The 23,263-nt window shown below is 40.7% G+C and overlaps 1 protein-coding gene across 1 annotated transcript in view; it reads right to left on the bottom strand.

Annotated features, from left to right (window-relative positions):
• Positions 1-6,568: 6,568 nt before the first annotated feature.
• LOC140171627 (palmitoyltransferase ZDHHC6-like) overlaps positions 6,569-23,263 on the bottom strand; it is a 53,298-nt gene continuing 36,603 nt past the window's right edge. Inside the window, exons 8-10 of the mRNA XM_072194912.1 lie at positions 8,509-8,550; positions 7,565-7,710; positions 6,569-7,048 (exon numbers count right to left, since the gene is read on the bottom strand). Coding sequence (XP_072051013.1) covers positions 6,892-7,048; positions 7,565-7,710; positions 8,509-8,550 — 345 coding nt within the window. The 3' untranslated portion in view covers positions 6,569-6,891. The remainder of the gene's footprint in view (positions 7,049-7,564; positions 7,711-8,508; positions 8,551-23,263) is intronic.

Raw genomic sequence — 23,263 nt, 5'->3', positions numbered from 1 at the left:
CAAAGAATGTCATTCTGATATCAAATAATTTTGATTTTTGAAATTAGCAATTTAATACACATTTTATGGCAAATCATTAAAATTGATATTTTTGATATTTAACAGTACTTGAAGTAAACTTTATAAATCTGATGATTTATACTTAAAGTGTATGTAGGTGGGATGAAAATCGACGATCAATTGAAAATTTGATTGACCTTTCATTATTGAAGATATGGATTTTTTTCCCAAAACACCAAAAAAATGAGGTCTTTTGGGGAAAAAATCCATATCTTCAATATGAAAGGTCAAAATTTTCAATTGACCGTAAACTTTTCCTTCCTGCTACATACACTTTAAGAATATATCATTAGATTTATATAATTTACTTCGAGGACTGTTATATATCAAAAATTTGAAAAAATATCAAATTTTTATAATTTGTCATAAAATATGTATTATATTGTGATTTTCAAAAATGAAAATTATTTGATATCAGAAAGACATGCTTCAGTATTCAGAATGCAATTCGATAGGTCTGAGGTGCTCTCATGTCCCACAAAAATACTGTCGAAACCCAATAAATGCTCATTTTAGATCCCTTAAGTAGATATCCACAAAAGAGGTTTATTCCCAAAATTTCAGTTGATTCCAATCTTGCATTTGTGAGGTATGCATGATTTTGTATACGACACTGATGCTAAGGCTATCTTAATTAAATCCTGTGTCTCAAAGCTTGTGAGAAATTGAAAACCTAATGCGGAATGCTGTGTTTTTTACTGTATTTTTTATGTGTCAGTACAGGATTTCGGACAAGCATTTTGTGCAAAATACAGTATATCCAATGTTGCAAATGTTGGAATAACAGACAAAAAAGTAACTGCTACAAACTATTATTCTTCTCTTTTATTATATTTGTACATTTGTCAGTACAATGTATATCAGTCAGTACAATGTATATCATGTATTATTGAAGTTGTAAATTGTGAAATGAATGTTTCTTGAATTGAATTGAATATATTCGTGTTCAAAAAATCAAAAACTTGAAATCAAATACTAATTTTGAGTTTTATTTTCGCCTTTTGTTTAAAAAATAAAGAGATAAAAAAAAAATTTTTTTGATTTTCAAAGAGGACTACGCGCACGATTTTACTAACGCAGCGGTAGCTTTGAGACACGGATGTAATTAAGATGGCCTTAGACATTATTTGTTTTAATTTTGTACTACAGCCTGTCTCAAAAAATTATCTCCTGTATCAATAAATTCAATTATGTATTTACTAGCGTCTCTCAAAAATAAGTTAACTAAGTAATCTGAATACCAGTTATTTCATGTTAAAAGCAGGGTTTTTTTATTGATTTTTATTTAAAATGCAAATTTTCTTAGTGTATTTTTCCAATTAAAATAAACTGATGCTTGTTTGAATCATATTGACCATATCAAGTTGTAATCCTTTTTTGTGTGTGCTTTGTGCACCATGTCAGTCATGTGATAAAAAAATAAAATGAAAAGAAGTATCATGTACCAGTATCTGTGTGCTTGTTTTCTTTTTTTGTTTAGTCCTTTAGGGACTTACTGGTATCAATATTAGGTGTATTTGTGGGTGATAATTTTCTCAACTAGCGCATTGGTGACAAGTAAGATATGTATATTATAGGGGCAAGGGCTACAACTACTGCACTGGAAATTTTATTTCAACACACTGAACACATACAACAGTTGTGGAGTAACAGTCAAAAATGAAGGAAAACCAATATTTGATCAATAAGTCAATAACTACTTTCCTAGAGTTCCTGAATTTTTAGTGCAGTAATTGTAGTCCTTGCCCCTATAATATACATATCTTGTCACCAATATGCACAATATTTTTTGAGAAAAATGCAAAAATAGGCACAAAATTGGCCAGGGGTGTAGACAGTATCCCCTTAAGAGGGAATCAAACATTATTAAAAAAAAACCTATAAACTTGTAAATATAAGATTTTATATAATTAAACGCGATTTTTCATCAAATGAATGTAAACATTTTGAGCCAAGCAACTGAGTAAACAGTTTCCATCAAAATCAGGTCTCTAGTCAAAATATTAATTGGTTTCTTTTGTGATGCGTTCACATTCACTGCTTGTACAAAAAAGGCATACCAGCAATTTTAAAAACATTTGTGTGCTTGCTGCTATGCCTTTTTTATGTACAAAAATAATAATTTTCATATAAGGCCGTGTAAAATTAATATTTTGGTTCTCGTCCCCTCCCTCCTCAATTTCTGGGATTTGTCAGATTTTTTTTTTTTTTTTTAGATTTTTCAATTTTTTTAGACTTTGGAATGATTTATGAAATCTTCATACATATAAATAAGTTTATTAGAGAACAAGCATCACTTCCAAGTCTTTTTGTGGTACTCTAGGGGTTTATCCCTCAGAATCTTACATTTGAAAAAAAAAAAAGGCCTCAACGATTCCTCGAGCACTGTTGGAGAAGACCGAAAACTACTGACAATGCTAATTTTACATTGGAAAAAAAAAAAACACCTCCCTCCCTCATCAATTCATGAAAATCCTCTGGACGAGAACCAAAACATTAATTTTATACGGCCTAAACAGTTTGGTTTTGGTAAAAAAAACCGTTAAAAGGGAGGATTCATAAATACTTTGGTGGGCGGGGGTGTTGGAACCTCGGACATCAAAAATTTTGATACCCCTAAAAAAGCGTGGATTTATTTATTTTTATTTCCCCTTTCATGGTCTAAACTTTTTTATTCCAACCCCCCCCTTCATGTCCTAAAAAGAACTCATTAGCCAAAAATTACGTTAGTGTTTTACACCCAAAGTGTGAAGTCATAAACTTTCTTGATATTTTGATCCCCTATTAAGAACTGAATTTTTGTTCCCCCTTTTTCGGACCCAAAATGTTTTTGATCCCCTATTTCCGCCCCAAGGTATTTATGAACACTTCCTAAAAACATTCAAATGTCTGATTTAATATAGGCCTATAAAGGTCATGAAAATGTGTTAAATTTATTAAAAACTCCACAATAGGCCTATAAACACTTTTTAAATGTCAAAATATTTTTTGTAAATTATTGATTTTATTAAAACGTTGAATGCCCATTATAAACCCGACATTCTGTCTCACTTTTAGCGGTTGCTTTAAAAGAAAGATCTTTTCAGGCACGAAGGAGGGGGGGGGGGGCAAAATTCTTTTGTTGAAAGTAGACAGCGTGATTTTTTGTTCTTGGTTTTGGGGGACTAATATGATACCCAATCAGTTAAAGTCGAGAGTCATGGCTTTTTGTGATCGAGTCTTTTATTTTTAACCAAAAAGTTAAAAGTAAGAAAAATATATGTTTATAAATGAAAAACGTGTTTCTGTGCCAAAATGAACATTAATAATAATAATGATCTGAAGAAGAATATTAAAGAATAACTTGGAATAATAATGATTCTGGCAATGAAAGTGAATAAATAACTTGAAACCATTCAAACTCGGCTGTTGCTTTCCAAAAATCTATAAAGTAGGCCTAGCCTAGGCCTACTGTCTGACTGTCTCAGTACCGCTACCCGCTGGCAGATGATAACATGATTGTCCAGACTTCGACAATATGCAAGCCATGACGCAAGCTCATTACTTATTCATGATATAGTCTCCTTAGCCGCCATGTAATTTAGCGCCATGAGCGGGATAAAACTGGCGGCGTTAGAGACTACGTCATATAAACAAGTGCATACTGCACAAACTCAAGCCCAAAATCTGGGCTTGGAGCGCTCCTGTTTTTTTCGTGTTTGGAATTCAGGCCTCGAATAAGGCAACGTGAAGGATTGTGGGTAAATAAAAGGCGCCGCCATTAGAGGCCAGATGGATTCAGGCTAGGGAGGGGGGGGGGGGGCAGAGCCTCCGACTGGGGGTAGGGGCATTTTCCCCATGCCCCCCCAATTAGTTCAGTGCCTGGTCAGTCAGCCTGATGATGCGTCTTGGATGAGACATGGTACCGTAGTCCAGATGAACACTTATAATTCATTTTATCATCTCCTATCACACAACTTTTGGTTGGTTTTGCTAGCAATATATATCATTAGAAGTGAAAAACAGAACAAGCTAAAACAAGGAAAACAAATATGTGACCCGTTCTGACAAAACCAGGAACAAGTTGCATTTTGACATTTCATGATTTGAATAAAAAATATAAGTGCGGGACAATAAGCTTTAAAATGATACCAAAATTATATACATAGCATCAATAATTTTCAAGATATATAATTTTGTAAATGATACCTTGATATTTTGCTATTCCGATTAATGGGCTAATTAGTTTCCTGCTTTACACAGGATTTAATAGGGATTATCATAGTTTAACTGTCAATTATTGATTAAATAAACCTCTTTCTAATAAGTACTTTCAAGGATCTGAAAGTCCATTAGTCCGGTCCCAAGGTCAAATACCATGAAATTAAGAATTCCATAATTTGATTTTTTTTTTATGGGAATGTCATCTTTAAAGGCCTATAACTCAAAAACATACCTGGCGGCTTGTTTCAGGATTTGTTGGAGCTGCCAGCTGGTCACATATGTGAAATTGTGTGGAGTTTTAAAGGGTTATGACATGGGAATAGTACAAGTGTCATCTGTTCTGATCTCTACTTGAAGAGAATTGATGTTTATCAGATATTTGACCTACGGACAAATAGTTATGTCTCTTACAGAAAATAACAAAATGGCCATGTGGCTGTTTTGTATGCTACAGTGGATGCATGTGTTGTAAACAGTTCACTATGGCATGGAATAGGGGATATTTTAGCGGCACTACATGTAATTGCTCTGAACATTTTTACGGTTTCATTAATTCCTGGTCTCAAACATTTTCTCAAGCTCTTAAATTCATGGTTCTCAATAAGTGTGAAAAACATGAAAATAAAACCTTTATTTCCCGCTATACAATATGGAGGATGGTCTAACTGGCAGCTTCACTACAACCCATACCCACCCACACACAGAGCACCCCCACACATGCCCCCCTTGGAGGAGGATCATGAACTTGAAAAATGCTTTCTTGGAAGAACTGCTTATTGTCAACAAAAGATACTAGTCCCAGGAATGTTTTCTCCTCAAAAGAATAGACATGGAGTGATATTATTGGGCTATTCCAATTGAAATCCACACACCCCCTATTGAAGACATGATCTCAATCTTTCACACAAGGAGTGTAGATTTCAAATGGAGTCACTCATTCAGACAACCCCATTTGAAATTCACACTCCCTGTGCGGAAGATTAAGGCCATGGTTTCCATAAAGTGTATGGATTTTAACTAGAAAAGCCCATTTTGAGACAATACTGATGCACTATGTTACACTAGAGAACTTATTTAACCCCATGAGAACTACCTGCCGATTGGCCAAAAATAAGTTTTCATTATCAATTGGACCATTAACCAAAGTTCTTGATATCTGATCCAGAAATTGCACTTACTTTGTGTACGTTTCAGCAACACTGTTGCCTTTGTCAACACTTGATGATGAGTGATTCCTACTGGCAACCGACGCTAGATGTATCTCCAGCGTAGGTCTTGGTGTTGCCAGTTGATTTTTCCATCTGGGGATTTTCTTGAACCCAGTTCTAGAAACTCATCAAAAATGTGTGAGAGTTGATACTGCCCCTCGTCTCTATTCATGGTGGTGCCCCTCCTCTTTCTAATTTCTATAGCCTCCTTTATCCAGCGTGTAAATCGTTCTTGTTCCGTGCCAATGATCTCAGCGTCCCCCTATCCAATAACATGATTTTTGTCCACTACGTGATCTGTTATTGCCGACTTGTTAACTGTTGTAAGAGATTCTTTTCTACCTGCCCTGGTGACTACTGTGCTGTTGACCTTCTCCACTTCCTTTCTGTGTTCTTCGAGCCGCGTTCCAAATTTTCTCCCAGTCTCCCCTATGTGCGACAGATCACAGTTCAAACAGGGGATCTTGTAAACAGCCTGGGTCAAGTTGTTGGGATCACGCTTGTCTTTTGGGTGAACCAGTTCTCTGCGGAGCGTGTTGTGTGGCTTCATTGCGGTTGAGACATTATATTAGTAGTCACCAGGGCAGGTAGAAAAGAATCTCTTACAACAGTTAACAAGTCGGCAATAACAGATCACGTAGTGGACAAAAATCATGTTATTGGATGGGGGGACGCTGAGATCATTGGCACGGAACAAGAACGATTTACACGCTGGATAAAGGAGGCTATAGAAATTAGAAAGAGGAGGGCACCACCATGAATAGAGACGAGGGGCAGTATCAACTCTCACACATTTTTGATGAGTTTCTAGAACTGGGTTCAAGAAAATCCCAGATGGGATATCAACTGGCAACACCAAGACCTACGCTGGAGATACATCTAGCGTCGGTTGCCAGTAGGAATCACTCATCATCAAGTGTTGACAAAGGCAACAGTGTTGCTGAAACGTACACAAAGAAAGTGCAATTTCTGGATCAGATATCAAGAACTTTGGTTAATGAGTTTACTCTACCGATCCTGATGAATTTGTTCAATCAATTTAACCAATAAGCAACATTGTTAGAATAATTATACCACACACAAAAAATTGGGGTGAATTATTTGCAAAGCTCCATTCTGATTGGTGATTGAAGTGAAGACATCATGTAATTGACCAATCAGAGGCAATGATAGATTGGCAGGTAGTGCTCAGGGGTTAAGGACTATCAAAGCAAGCCCTGTGATAAGTCCTTGACCGTCCTGTGTAGCAGCAACCTGACATACCTCTTTAGAATAGCATTTCAAGTCCTCTAGCATATAATCCAACCTTAACCCCCAGTTCCCTCATACACACACTTTGTGAAAATAAAAGAATGACTCCCTATGAAAGATAGAAAATAATTACTGCATGGTGGGAATTTCATTCTCCGAATCACTGGAATTATTTAGTCTTCTTCTGCTCATGACCGTCAATGTCCGTATCTTCTTCACCGACATTCTGTATTGCACATCGTTTTGGGAACCAACCTCTGACCCTGGAGTGACTGTTGCTATGATCATGACCTTCTGTTAGTACTATCTCACCGTACAACCAGTATCTACAAGAAAAACGTAATGACCAAATTAACCATTTTCATATTCAGTGTATTCAAAAATTACTTTAGAAAGTGTACCAGTAATTCAACTTGGGAACACCGTGCCCACTCTTGAAATTTGAGGTGAATCGAAAGGGAGAGTGTGACTTAGCAGTGTTTGCACTCAAATATTGAGACAAGTTATGATGACATACATAGAAGGGGTGACATTTCTGCCCCCTGTCCCCGGTAGGCTACCCAAAAACCTTTTGGTATATTTTCAGCCTTATCTCATAAGAACCATGATGATGGGACATATAAATACAATTATTGGCTTACTTGACTAATAGTAATTGAATAAGATCAACATATTAACATTAAAAAGTACAGATATCCAAAACTGGACAAAATTTGCTCCTGCCATCTGACCCGATTATGATTCCCTATTTGAAAAAAAAAAATCCCCTTGCAAAGAAAATGACAGCCGCTTAAGTCACAAATTGCCCACAGGTTTCTGAGGAAATTTCTACATGTACTTACTTTTTCCACCTTGTAACCATGATGATATCTCTCTCTGTGATTCTAATGCGTGGTTCATCTGACATTGGTATCCGTATACATGTACAGCACCCTTTGGTTATTGGGAACCATGATCCACTGTAGTCCTCTGTTGCAATATACTCAAGCTAAAATACAAGAGATAATTACCAATTAGGTGAGGAGACAAGAATGGGGTTTCATTTGTCGGAAGGACTGTGTACACTCCTCCACCGGCCAATTTTTTTTCCATCCTCCTCCCCCTAACATGATCACAGGACACCATCCAAGATCTATACATAGGATATTGGGTGAGCAAAATATCGTTGGTAGCGTAAAAATCAAAATTACTCTCGGTTTTACCATTTTACACTACGTATGAATCTACTTTTTGTCTTTGTAAATTTGACTGATTGGTTGATGGATATATTGGCACACCTCACCATTCACCAACCAATGTGAAGATTGTGTTAATACATAATTTTACATTGTGCTACATGTATGTAACACCTCGTATACCGTACAAATTCCATCTACAAGCATATGCCTCTAAATGAGGTTCTTTTTGACAAAAGAGACAAAAGGCAGACACCCTCCATGAAAGCATTATTTGTAGTTTGAGCAACTATATTACTGATACAGGCAGTTTTTTAGACCAATCTAGTATTATAATGTTTTTGTGGAGGGTATCTGCCATTCTTCACTTGCATAAAAAAAAACCATCATTTTGAGGTATATATGCTTGTAGACAGAATTCTTTGGTATCTTAGAAACAACGAAAGTACATAACAGTGGATGGGCTAGACCCATAAATCAGAGGTGTTTTAGAAGTGACAATTGCCATCTGACTCCCCAGTCTGACTCATCCAGTATAATACCAGTGTAAAAATTGTATGGGAATTGATTGAACAAATGTGACAAAATATTCAAGTTATCATTTTGCTCACCGTTCTCTGTTTCTTCACTTCTTTCTGAGCTATTTGCTCCCTCTGTAAGAAAAATAAATGTTACACTCATTAGAACAAAGGGTTTGATATCACAGTTCATCAATAATAAAGAATAAATCTGACTTATCTATGCATGCTTAAACAGCTTTCTGGCTTATAGGGTTTTAGTGAATGCTCTATGCTTGGGAGCCAACCTCAGCGCATCAAAATCATATCGTAACAAAGCTAACAACATGCGTTACTATCTTAAGAAACAATTTTATTCTGAATCTATTGCTAATAATGTACATAACTCAAAGAAATTATGGTCTACTCTTAAGAAACTTCTTCCTAACAAATCTTGTCCAACAACCTCAAGTGTTAAAACTGAGAATGGTTTTACATCATCACCTAAAGAATCCGCAAATGTTTTTAATGAGTACTTCACTTCAATCGGTACTCATCTTGCAGATAAATTTAATAATATTAATGATCTAAATAATAATTGTTCACCAAATGTATCTAAACCAAAGAGTAATTTCAACTTCAGTTACATTACTCCTGATTTTGTCTATGATCATATTTGTAAATTGCCTAATAATAAGTCACCGGTCTGGACAATTTCAGCGTTCAGCTGCTCAAATTAGCAGCTCCGTACAGTAAGTGCACTTTCCAAATGAGAGCAGTTAAACTTTGGAATAATCTTTCTGTTAGTATTTGTAATAACTTTGATAACATGAGTATTTTCCAACTTAAGAATGCTGCATTTGTAAAACCTGCCTTGAAATAATATTTTTGTAAAATGTTGTTATCACTGTACATGGTGATGTCATGTAAATTAGTTTTAATATATATTATCATTGTACAAATCTGCATCTCATATTTTGTTGTATTGTATTAATTATGGTATGTTTTACTATGTTGTTTTAACTATGTTATGTACTTGCAGGGCCTCCTTGGAAATCAGTGCTTTGTCATTGAAGGGGCTACCCTGCCTAAAGAAAGTTTAAATAAATAAATAAATCTTTATAGTGCGCTGCCAGAACCACAGGAAGTCGTTGATCACGGTGGCCAAGTCATTCCATAAAGCTTTGCAGGGCTCATTCCCAAATCATAAATGTTATCCTCAGTGGCATGTAGCAGCAGAAAATGGGAACCAAGCACGGTATGACCAAAAAAATCTTCATTTTATCAAAAACCTGTGAAGGTTTCATTTGAGGTGGGTACATGTATGTGTGTATGCATGCATCGGTGTACATTTGAGGACATTTGTAATTATGTGTCGGTCATTAGGTATTGTACCTGTGCATCGTTGTATTGCATGTGGGTTGTGGTGTGTCATCTGGGCATTAGTGGTATGTGCATATATGCTGTGTGTGGACTTGTTTACCTGCAACCGAAGACACACACAAGACTTTTAGCTCTTAAGCCATGGGCCTACCAGCAAACGAGCACCTCAATCGGTTTGCGGTAGGTCTGCAGTAGGGTGCAATTGCATGCCAAATACATTTGAGATACATCTGCTATTGTGCAGTAAATATATTGACCTCGGCAGGTAGACGTATTTCGTACTATATGTATCATACACAGCTATACACATGGACAAAAATCTGCCATTTTGGTCCACAGTTTGCAGATTATGTGGATTCTCTCCAATTCAGCAATACACAATGTTTGCAGTTACCATGCATAGGTAGGGGTGTGTGTGTGTGTGGGGGGGGGGTGTAGATATTAATGTGGGACTTCCATTCTCCTGGTGGATGTCAGAAGATGCAAATAGCGTTTTAAAAATGTTATATTTATTTAATTTTATGATTTCAGGGGTGTGATGCAAAGCTTGTGACATATCCTGAAAGTAGTAGAAAATCCTGAAAAACAGCATGAAATTGGGCTAAAATACCCCTAAAACGGGCTAAAAATCAACGAAATTGATGTGATTTATAAGTCGGCGTGTGTGTGTATATATATGTGGGGGTGTGTGTGAGAGAAATAGTTATTAATAGCAGGTAATCACTTACCACAAATCTGATCCTCTAAATAAAAAAAAAAAAAAAAAAAATACAACAGCTTTAGATTCATCCCAACTCATCAATTAAGATATCTAATTAATAACTACACTATAAAACAATCTATTTAATAACACAAGTGAACTTTTATACTCATGTGTATAAATATGTTGCCCTATGCTTATTATCAAGATACTTACTGTTAATGAGTACTGATCACATCCTTGCACCACAGGCCATGTGATACCATCTCCCTTCACTACCCCCTCCCATGTAAACACATGTCATAGATTCTACTTACTGTTAATGAGTACTGATCACATCCTTGCACCACAGGCCATGTGATACCATCTCCCTTCACCACCCCTTCCCATGTAAACACCTGTCATAGATTATACTTACTGTTAATGAGTACTGATCACATCCTTGCACCACAGGCCATGTAATACCATCTCCCTTCACTACCCCTTCCCAAGTAAACACCTGTCATAGATTCTACTTACTGTTAATGAGTACTGATCACATCCTTGCACCACAGGCCATGTGATACCACCTCCCTTCACTACCCCTTCCCATGTAAACACCTGTCATAGATTCTACTTACTGTTAATGAGTACTGATCACATCCTTGTACCACAGGCCATGTGATACCATCTCCCTTCACCACCCCTTCCCATGTAAACACCTGTCATAGATTCTACTTACTGTTAATGAGTACTGATCACATCCTTGCACCACAGGCCATGTGATACCATCTCACTTCACTACCCCTTCCCATGTAAACACCTGTCATAGATTCTACTTACTGTTAATGAGTACTGATCACATCCTTGTACCACAGGCCATGTGATACCACCTCCCTTCACTACCCCTTCCCAAGTAAACACCTGTCATAGATTCTACTTACTGTTAATGAGTACTGATCACATCCTTGCACCACAGGCCATGTGATACCACCTCCCTTCACCACCCCTTCCCATGTAAACACCTGTCATAGATTCTACTTACTGTTAATGAGTACTGATCACATCCTTGCACCACAGGCCATGTGATACCATCTCCCTTCACCACCCCTTCCCATGTAAACACCTGTCATAGATTCTACTTACTGTTAATGAGTACTGATCACATCCTTGTACCACAGGCCATGTAATACCATCTCCCTTCACTACCCCTTCCCATGTAAACACCTGTCATAGATTCTACTTACTGTTAATGAGTACTGATCACATCCTTGCACCACAGGCCATGTGATACCATCTCACTTCACTACCCCTTCCCATGTAAACACCTGTCATAGATTCTACTTACTGTTAATGAGTACTGATCACATCCTTGCACCACAGGCCATGTGATACCATCTCACTTCACTACCCCTTCCCATGTAAACACCTGTCATAGATTCTACTTACTGTTAATGAGTACTGATCACATCCTTCCACCACAGGCCATGTGATACCATCTCCCTTCACCACCCCTTCCCATGTAAACACCTGTCATAGATTCTACTTACTGTTAATGAGTACTGATCACATCCTTGCACCACAGGCCATGTAATACCATCTCCCTTCACCACCCCTTCCCATGTAAACACCTGTCATAGATTCTACTTACTGTTAATGAGTACTGATCACATCCTTGCACCACAGGCCATGTGATACCACCTCCCTTCACCGCCCCTTCCCATGTAAACACCTGTCATAGATTCTACTTACTGTTAATGAGTACTGATCACATCCTTGTACCACAGGCCATGTGATACCATCTCCCTACACTACCCCTTCCCATGTAAACACCTGTCATAGATTCTACTTACTGTTAATGAGTACTGATCACATCCTTGCACCACAGGCCATGTGATACCATCTCCCTTCACTACCCCTTCCCATGTAAACACCTGTCATAGATTCTACTTACTGTTAATGAGTACTGATCACATCCTTGCACCACAGGCCATGTAATACCATCTCCCTTCACTACCCCTTCCCATGTAAACACCTGTCATAGATTCTACTTACTGTTAATGAGTACTGATCACATCCTTGTACCACAGGCCATGTGATACCACCTCCCTTCACCACCCCTTCCCATGTAAACACCTGTCATAGATTCTACTTACTGTTAATGAGTACTGATCACATCCTTGCACCACAGGCCATGTGATACCATCTCCTACACTACCCCTTCCCATGTAAACACCTGTCATAGATTCTACTTACTGTTAATGAGTACTGATCACATCCTTGCACCACAGGCCATGTGTGATACCATCTCCCTTCACTACCCCTTCCCATGTAAACACCTGTCATAGATTCTACTTACTGTTAATGAGTACTGATCACATCCTTGCACCACAGGCCATGTGATACCATCTCCCTTCACCACCCCTTCCCATGTAAACACCTGTCATAGGTTCTACTTACTGTTAATGAGTACTGATCACATCCTTGCACCACAGGCCATGTGATACCATCTCCCTTCACTACCCCTTCCCAAGTAAACACCTGTCATAGATTCTACTTACTGTTAATGAGTACTGATCACATCCTTGCACCACAGGCCATGTGATACCATCTCCCTTCACTACCCCTTCCCATGTAAACACCTGTCATAGATTCTACTTACTGTTAATGAGTACTGATCACATCCTTGCACCACAGGCCATGTGATACCACCTCCCTTCACCACCCCTTCCCATGTAAACACCTGTCATAGATTCTACTTACTGTTAATGAGTACTGATCACATCCTTGCACCACAGGCCATGTGATACCATCTCCCTTCACTACCCCTTCCCATGTAAACACCTGTCATAGATTCTACTTACTGTTAATGAGTACTGATCACATCCGTGCACCACAGGCCATGTAATACCATCTCCCTACACTACCCCTTCCCATGTAAACACCTGTCATAGATTCTACTTACTGTTAATGAGTACTGATCACATCCTTGCACCACAGGCCATGTGATACCATCTCCCTTCACCACCCCTTCCCAAGTAAACACCTGTCATAGATTCTACTTACTGTTAATGAGTACCGATCACATCCTTGCACCACAGGCCATGTGATACCACCTCCCTTCACCAATCCTTCCCATGTAAACACCTGTCATAGATTCTACTTACTGTTAATGAGTACTGATCACATCCTTGCACCACAGGCCATGTGATACCATCTCCCTTCACTACCCCTTCCCATGTAAACACCTGTCATAGATTCTACTTACTGTTAATGAGTACTGATCACATCCTTGTACCACAGGCCATGTGATACCATCTCCCTTCACTACCCCTTCCCATGTAAACACCTGTCAGATTCTACTTACTGTTAATGAGTACTGATCACATCCGTGCACCACAGGCCATGTGATACCATCTCCCTTCACTACCCCTTCCCATGTAAACACCTGTCATAGATTCTACTTACTGTTAATGAGTACTGATCACATCCTTGTACCACAGGCCATGTGATACCACCTCCCTTCACCACCCCTTCCCATGTAAACACCTGTCATAGATTCTACTTACTGTTAATGAGTACTGATCACATCCTTGCACCACAGGCCATGTGATACCATCTCCCTTCACTACCCCTTCCCATGTAAACACCTGTCATAGATTCTACTTACTGTTAATGAGTACTGATCACATCCTTGCACCACAGGCCATGTGATACCACCTCCCTTCACCACCCCTTCCCATGTAAACACCTGTCATAGATTCTACTTACTGTTAATGAGTACTGATCACATCCTTGCACCACAGGCCATGTGATACCATCTCCCTTCACTACCCCTTCCCATGTAAACACCTGTCATAGATTCTACTTACTGTTAATGAGTACTGATCACATCCTTGCACCACAGGCCATGTGATACCATCTCCTTCACCACCCCTTCCCATGTAAACACCTGTCATAGATTCTACTTACTGTTAATGAGTACTGATCACATCCTTGCACCACAGGCCATGTGATACCACCTCCCTTCACCACCCCTTCCCATGTAAACACCTGTCATAGATTCTACTTACTGTTAATGAGTACTGATCACATCCTTGCACCACAGGCCATGTGATACCATCTCCCTTCACTACCCCTTCCCATGTAAACACCTGTCATAGATTCTACTTACTGTTAATGAGTACTGATCACATCCGTGCACCACAGGCCATGTAATACCATCTCCCTACACTACCCCTTCCCATGTAAACACCTGTCATAGATTCTACTTACTGTTAATGAGTACTGATCACATCCTTGCACCACAGGCCATGTGATACCATCTCCCTTCACCACCCCTTCCCAAGTAAACACCTGTCATAGATTCTACTTACTGTTAATGAGTACTGATCACATCCTTGCACCACAGGCCATGTGATACCACCTCCCTTCACCACCCCTTCCCATGTAAACACCTGTCATAGATTCTACTTACTGTTAATGAGTACTGATCACATCCTTGCACCACAGGCCATGTGATACCATCTCCCTTCACTACCCCTTCCCATGTAAACACCTGTCATAGATTCTACTTACTGTTAATGAGTACTGATCACATCCTTGTACCACAGGCCATGTGATACCATCTCTCTTCACTACCCCTTCCCATGTAAACACCTGTCAGATTCTACTTACTGTTAATGAGTACTGATCACATCCGTGCACCACAGGCCATGTGATACCATCTCCCTTCACTACCCCTTCCCATGTAAACACCTGTCATAGATTCTACTTACTGTTAATGAGTACTGATCACATCCTTGCACCACAGGCCATGTGATACCATCTCTCTTCACTACCCCTTCCCATGTAAACACCTGTCAGATTCTACTTACTGTTAATGAGTACTGATCACATCCTTGCACCACAGGCCATGTGATACCATCTCCCTTCACTACCCCTTCCCATGTAAACACCTGTCATAGATTCTACTTACTGTTAATGAGTACTGATCACATCCTTGCACCACAGGCCATGTGATACCATCTCCCTTCACTACCCCTTCCCATGTAAACACCTGTCATAGATTCTACTTACTGTTAATGAGTACTGATCACATCCTTGCACCACAGGCCATGTGATACCACCTCCCTTCACTACCCCTTCCCAAGTAAACACCTGTCATAGATTCTACTTACTGTTAATGAGTACTGATCACATCCTTGCACCACAGGCCATGTGATACCATCTCCCTTCACTACCCCTTCCCATGTAAACACCTGTCATAGATTCTACTTACTGTTAATCAGTACTGATCACATCCTTGCATCACAGGCCATGTAATACCATCTCCCTTCACTACCCCTTCCCATGTAAACACCTGTCATAGATTCTACTTACTGTTAATGAGTACTGATCACATCCTTGCACCACAGGCCATGTAATACCATCTCCCTTCACTACCCCTTCCCATGTAAACACCTGTCATAGATTCTACTTACTGTTAATGAGTACTGATCACATCCTTGTACCACAGGCCATGTAATACCATCTCCCTTCACCACCCCTTCCCATGTAAACACCTGTCATAGATTCTACTTACTGTTAATGAGTACTGATCACATCCTTGCACCACAGGCCATGTGATAACACCTCCCTTCACCGCCCTTCCCATGTAAACACCTGTCATAGATTCTACTTACTGTTAATGAGTACTGATCACATCCTTGTACCACAGGCCATGTGATACCATCTCCCTTCACGACCCCTTCCCAAGTAAACACCTGTCATAGATTCTACTTACTGTTAATGAGTACTGATCACATCCTTGCACCACAGGCCATGTAATACCATCTCCCTTCACTACCCCTTCCCATGTAAACACCTGTCATAGATTCTACTTACTGTTAATGAGTACTGATCACATCCTTGCACCACAGGCCATGTGATACCATCTCCCTTCACTACCCCTTCCCATGTAAACACCTGTCATATATTCTACTTACTGTTAATGAGTACTGATCACATCCTTGCACCACAGGCCATGTGATACCATCTCCCTTCACTACCCCTTCCCATGTAAACACCTGTCATAGATTCTACTTACTGTTAATGAGTACTGATCACATCCGTGCACCACAGGCCATGTAATACCATCTCCCTTCACCACCCCTTCCCATGTAAACACCTGTCATAGATTATACTTACTGTTAATGAGTACTGATCACATCCTTGCCCCACAGGCCATGTGATACCATCTCCCTTCACTACCCCTTCCCATGTAAACACCTGTCATAGATTCTACTTACTGTTAATGAGTACTGATCACATCCTTGCACCACAGGCCATGTGATACCATCTCCCTTCACTACCCCTTCCCATGTAAACACCTGTCATAGATTCTACTTACTGTTAATGAGCACTGATCACATCCTTGCACCACAGGCCATGTAATACCATCTCCCTTCACCACCCCTTCCCATGTAAACACATGTCATATATTCTACTTACTGTTAATGAGTACTGATCACATCCTTGCACCACAGGCCATGTGATACCATCTCCCTACACTACCCCTTCCCATGTAAACACCTGTCATAGATTCTACTTACTGTTAATGAGTACTGATCACATCCTTGCACCACAGGCCATGTGATACCATCTCCCTTCACCACCCCTTCCCATGTAAACACCTGTCATAGATTCTACTTACTGTTAATGAGTACTGATCACATCCTTGCACCACAGGCCATGTGATACCATCTCCCTTCACCACCCCTTCCCAGTAAACACCTGTCATAGATTCTACTTACTGTTAATGAGTACTGATCACATCCTTGCACCACAGGCCATGTGATACCACCTCCCTTCACTACCCCTTCCCATGTAAACACCTGTCATAGATTCTACTTACTGTTAATGAGTACTGATCACATCCTTGCACCACAGGCCATGTGATACCATCTCCCTTCACCCCCCCTTCCCATGTAAACACCTGTCATAGATTCTACTTACTGTTAATGAGTACTGATCACATCCTTGCACCACAGGCCATGTGATACCATCTCCCTTCACTACCCCTTCCCATGTAAACACCTGTCATAGGTTCTACTTACTGTTAATGAGTACTGATCACATCCTTGCACCACAGGCCATGTGATACCATCTCCCTCCACTACCCCTTCCCATGTAAACACCTGTCATAGATTCTACTTACTGTTAATGAGTACTGATCACATCCTTGCACCACAGGCCATGTGATACCATCTCCCTTCACTACCCCTTCCCATGTAAACACCTGTCATAGATTCTACTTACTGTTAATGAGTACTGATCACATCCTTCCACCACAGGCCATGTGATACCATCTCCCTTCACCACCCCTTCCCATGTAAACACCTGTCATAGATTCTACTTACTGTTAATGAGTACTGATCACATCCTTGCACCACAGGCCATGTGATACCATCTCCCTTCACCACCCCTTCCCATGTAAACACCTGTCATAGATTCTACTTACTGTTAATGAGTACTGATCACATCCTTGCACCACAGGCCATGTGATACCACCTCCCTTCACCCCCCCTTCCCATGTAAACACCTGTCATAGATTCTACTTACTGTTAATGAGTACTGATCACATCCTTGCACCACAGGCCATGTGATACCATCTCCCTCACTACCCCTTCCCATGTAAACACCTGTCATAGATTCTACTTACTGTTAATGAGTACTGATCACATCCTTGCACCACAGGCCATGTGATACCATCTCCCTTCACTACCCCTTCCCATGTAAACACCTGTCATAGATTCTACTTACTGTTAATGAGTACTGATCACATCCTTGCACCACAGGCCATGTGATACCATCTCCCTTCACTACCCCTTCCCATGTAAACACCTGTCATAGATTCTACTTACTGTTAATGAGTACTGATCACATCCATGTGATACCACAGGCCATGTGATACCATCTCCCTTCACTACCCCTTCCCATGTAAACACCTGTCATAGATTCTACTTACTGTTAATGAGTACTGATCACATCCTTGCACCACAGGCCATGTGATACCATCTCCCTTCACTACCCCTTCCCATGTAAACACCTGTCATAGATTCTACTTACTGTTAATGAGTACTGATCACATCCTTGCACCACAGGCCATGTGATACCATCTCCCTTCACTACCCCTTCCCATGTAAACACCTGTCATAGATTCTACTTACTGTTAATGAGTACTGATCACATCCTTGCACCACAGGCCATGTGATACCATCTCCCTTCACGACCCCTTCCCATGTAAACACCTGTCATAGATTCTACTTACTGTTAATGAGTACTGATCACATCCTTTGCCATGTGATACCATCTCCCTTCACCCATGTAAACACCTGTCATAGATTCTACTTACTGTTAATGAGTACTGATCACATCCTTGCACCACAGGCCATGTGATACCATCTCCCTTCACTACCCCTTCCCATGTAAACACCTGTCATAGATTCTACTTACTGTTAATGAGTACTGATCACATCCTTGCACCACAGGCCATGTGATACCATCTCCTTCACTACCCCTTCCCATGTAAACACCTGTCATAGATTCTACTTACTGTTAATGAGTACTGATCACATCCTTGCACCACAGGCCATGTGAGATACCATCTGCACCACAGGCCTTCATCTCTCCTACCCTTCCCATGTAAACACCTGTCATAGATTCTACTTACTGTTAATGAGTACTGATCACATCCTTGCACCACAGGCCATGTGATACCATCTCCCTTCACCACCCCTTCCCATGTACACCTGTCATAGATTCTACTTACTGTTAATGAGTACTGATCACATCCTTGCACCACAGGCCATGTGATACCATCTCCCTTCACTACCCCTTCCCATGTAAACACCTGTCATAGATTCTACTTACTGTTAATGAGTACTGATCACATCCTTGCACCACAGGCCATGTGATACCACCACCCCTTCCCTAAACACCCATAGATTCTACTTACTGTTAATGAGTACTGTGATCACATCCTTCCCATGTAACCCCTTCCCACCTGTCATAGATTCTACTTACTGTTAATGAGTACTGATCACATCCTTGCACCACACCACTACCCCTTCCCATGTAAACACCTGGATTCTACTTATGTGAGATACCATCCTTGCACCACAGGCCTGATACCATCTCCCTTCACTACCCCTTCCCATGTAAACACCTGTCATAGATTCTACTTACTGTTAATGAGTACTGATCACATCCTTGTACCACAGGCCATGTGATACCATCTCCCTTCTCCACCCCTTCCCATGTAAACACCTGTCATAGATTCTACTTACTGTTAATGAGTACTGATCACATCCTTGCACCACAGGCCATGTGATACCATCTCCCTTCACTACCCCTTCCCATGTAAACACCTGTCATAGATTCTACTTACTGTTAATGAGTACTGATCACATCCTTGCACCACAGGCCATGTGATACCACCTCCCTTCACCACCCCTTCCCATGTAAACACCTGTCATAGATTCTACTTACTGTTAATGAGTACTGATCACATCCTTGCACCACAGGCCATGTGATACCATCTCCCTTCACTACCCCTTCCCATGTAAACACCTGTCATAGATTCTACTTACTGTTAATGAGTACTGATCACATCCTTGCACCACAGGCCATGTGATACCATCTCCCTTCACTACCCCTTCCCATGTAAACACCTGTCATAGATTCTACTTACTGTTAATGAGTACTGATCACATCCTTGCACCACAGGCCATGTGATACCATCTCCCTTCACCACCCCTTCCCATGTAAACACCTGTCATAGATTCTACTTACTGTTAATGAGTACTGATCACATCCTTGCACCACAGGCCATGTGATACCACCTCCCTTCACCACCCCTTCATGTAATACCATCTCCCTTCACCACCCTCCATGTAAACACCTGTCATAGATTCTACTTACTGTTAATGAGTACTGATCACATCCTTGCACCACAGGCCATGTGATACCATCTCCCTTCACACCCCTTCCCATGTAAACACCTGTCATAGATTCTACTTACTGTTAATGAGTACTGATCACATGCACCACAGGCCATGTGATACCATCTCCCTTCACACCCCTTCCCATGTAAACACCTGTCATAGATTCTACTTACTGTTAATGAGTACTGATACCATGTGATACCATCCTCCCTTCACCACCCCTTCCCATGTAAACACCTGTCATAGATTCTACTTACTGTTAATGAGTACTGATCACATCCTTGCACCACAGGCCATGTGATACCATCTCCCTTCACTACCCCTTCCCATGTAAACACCTGTCATAGATTCTACTTACTGTTAATGAGTACTGATCACATCCTTGCACCACAGGCCATGTGATACCATCTCCCTTCACTACCCCTTCCCATGTAAACACCTGTCATAGATTCTACTTACTGTTAATGAGTACTGATCACATCCTTGCACCACAGGCCATGTGATACCATCTCCTTCTTCACCACCCCTTCCCATGTAAACACCTGTCATAGATTCTACTTACTGTTAATGAGTACTGATCACATCCTTGCACCACAGGCCATGTGATACCATCTCCCTTCACTACCCCTTCCCATGTAAACACCTGTCATAGATTCTACTTACTGTTAATGAGTACTGATCACATCCTTGCACCACAGGCCATGTGATACCATCTGGATACCATCCTTCACTACCCCTTCCCATGTAAACACCTGTCATAGATTCTACTTACTGTTAATGAGTACTGATCACATCCTGCACCACAGGCCATGTGATACCATCTCCCTTCACACCCCCTTCCCCGGTATACACACCTGTCATAGATTCTACTTACTGTTAATGAGTACTGATCACATCCTTGCACCACAGGCCATGTGATACCATCTCCCTTCACTACCCCTTCCCATGTAAACACCTGTCATAGATTCTACTTACTGTTAATGAGTACTGATCACATCCTTGCACCACAGGCCATGTGATACCATCTCCCTTCACTACCCCTTCCCATGTAAACACCTGTCATAGATTCTACTTACTGTGAGTAATGCACCACAGGCCATGTGATACCACATCCTTGTAAACACCTGTCATAGATTCTACTTACTGTGAGTACTGATCCATCCCTGCACCACAGGCCATGTGATACCACCTCCCTTCACCACCCCTTCCCATGTAAACACCTGTCATAGATTCTACTTACTGTTAATGAGTACTGATCACATCCTTGCACCACAGGCCATGTGATACCATCTCCCTTCACTACCCCTTCCCATGTAAACACCTGTCATAGATTCTACTTACTGTTAATGAGTACTGATCACATCCTTGTACCACAGGCCATGTGATACCATCTCCCTTCACTACCCCTTCCCATGTAAACACCTGTCAGATTCTACTTACTGTTAATGAGTACTGATCACATCCGTGCACCACAGGCCATGTGATACCATCTCCCTTCACTACCCCTTCCCATGTAAACACCTGTCATAGATTCTACTTACTGTTAATGAGTACTGATCACATCCTTGCACCACAGGCCATGTGATACCACCTCCTTCACTACCCCTTCCCAAGTAAACACCTGTCATAGATTCTACTTACTGTTAATGAGTACTGATCACATCCTTGCACCACAGGCCATGTGATACCACCTCCCTTCACCACCCCTTCCCAAGTAAACACCTGTCATAGATTCTACTTACTGTTAATGAGTACTGATCACATCCTTGCACCACAGGCCATGTGATACCATGTCCCTTCACTACCCCTTCCCATGTAAACACCTGTCATAGATTCTACTTACTGTTAATGAGTACTGATCACATCCTTGCACCACAGGCCATGTAATACCATCTCCCTTCACTACCCCTTCCCATGTAAACACCTGTCATAGATTCTACTTACTGTTAATGAGTACTGATCACATCCTTGCACCACAGGCCATGTAATACCATCTCCCTTCACTACCCCTTCCCATGTAAACACCTGTCATAGATTCTACTTACTGTTAATGAGTACTGATCACATCCTTGTACCACAGGCCATGTGATACCATCTCCCTTCACCACCCCTTCCCATGTAAACACCTGTCATAGATTCTACTTACTGTTAATGAGTACTGATCACATCCTTGTACCACAGGCCATGTAATACCATCTCCCTTCACTACCCCTTCCCATGTAAACACCTGTCATAGATTCTACTTACTGTTAATGAGTACTGATCACATCCTTGCACCACAGGCCATGTAATACCATCTCCCTTCACTACCCCTTCCCATGTAAACACCTGTCATAGATTCTACTTACTGTTAATGAGTACTGATCACATCCTTGTACCACAGGCCATGTGATACCACCTCCCTTCACCACCCCTTCCCATGTAAACACCTGTCATAGATTCTACTTACTGTTAATGAGTACTGATCACATCCTTGCACCACAGGCCATGTGATACCATCTCCCTTCACTACCCCTTCCCATGTAAACACCTGTCATAGATTCTACTTACTGTTAATGAGTACTGATCACATCCTTGCACCACAGGCCATGTGATACCATCTCCCTTCACTACCCCTTCCCATGTAAACACCTGTCATAGATTCTACTTACTGTTAATGAGTACTGATCACATCCTTGTACCACAGGCCATGTGATACCATCTCCCTTCACCACCCCTTCCCATGTAAACACCTGTCATAGATTCTACTTACTGTTAATGAGTACTGATCACATCCTTGCACCACAGGCCATGTGATACCACCTCCCTTCACCACCCCTTC

This window comes from Amphiura filiformis, chromosome 15 (genome assembly GCF_039555335.1).
Source record: "Amphiura filiformis chromosome 15, Afil_fr2py, whole genome shotgun sequence".
Lineage (NCBI taxonomy): Eukaryota > Metazoa > Echinodermata > Ophiuroidea > Amphilepidida > Amphiuridae > Amphiura > Amphiura filiformis.
Note: the sequence above shows the minus strand (reverse complement) of the source record. Positions and strands in the feature narration are given on the sequence as shown.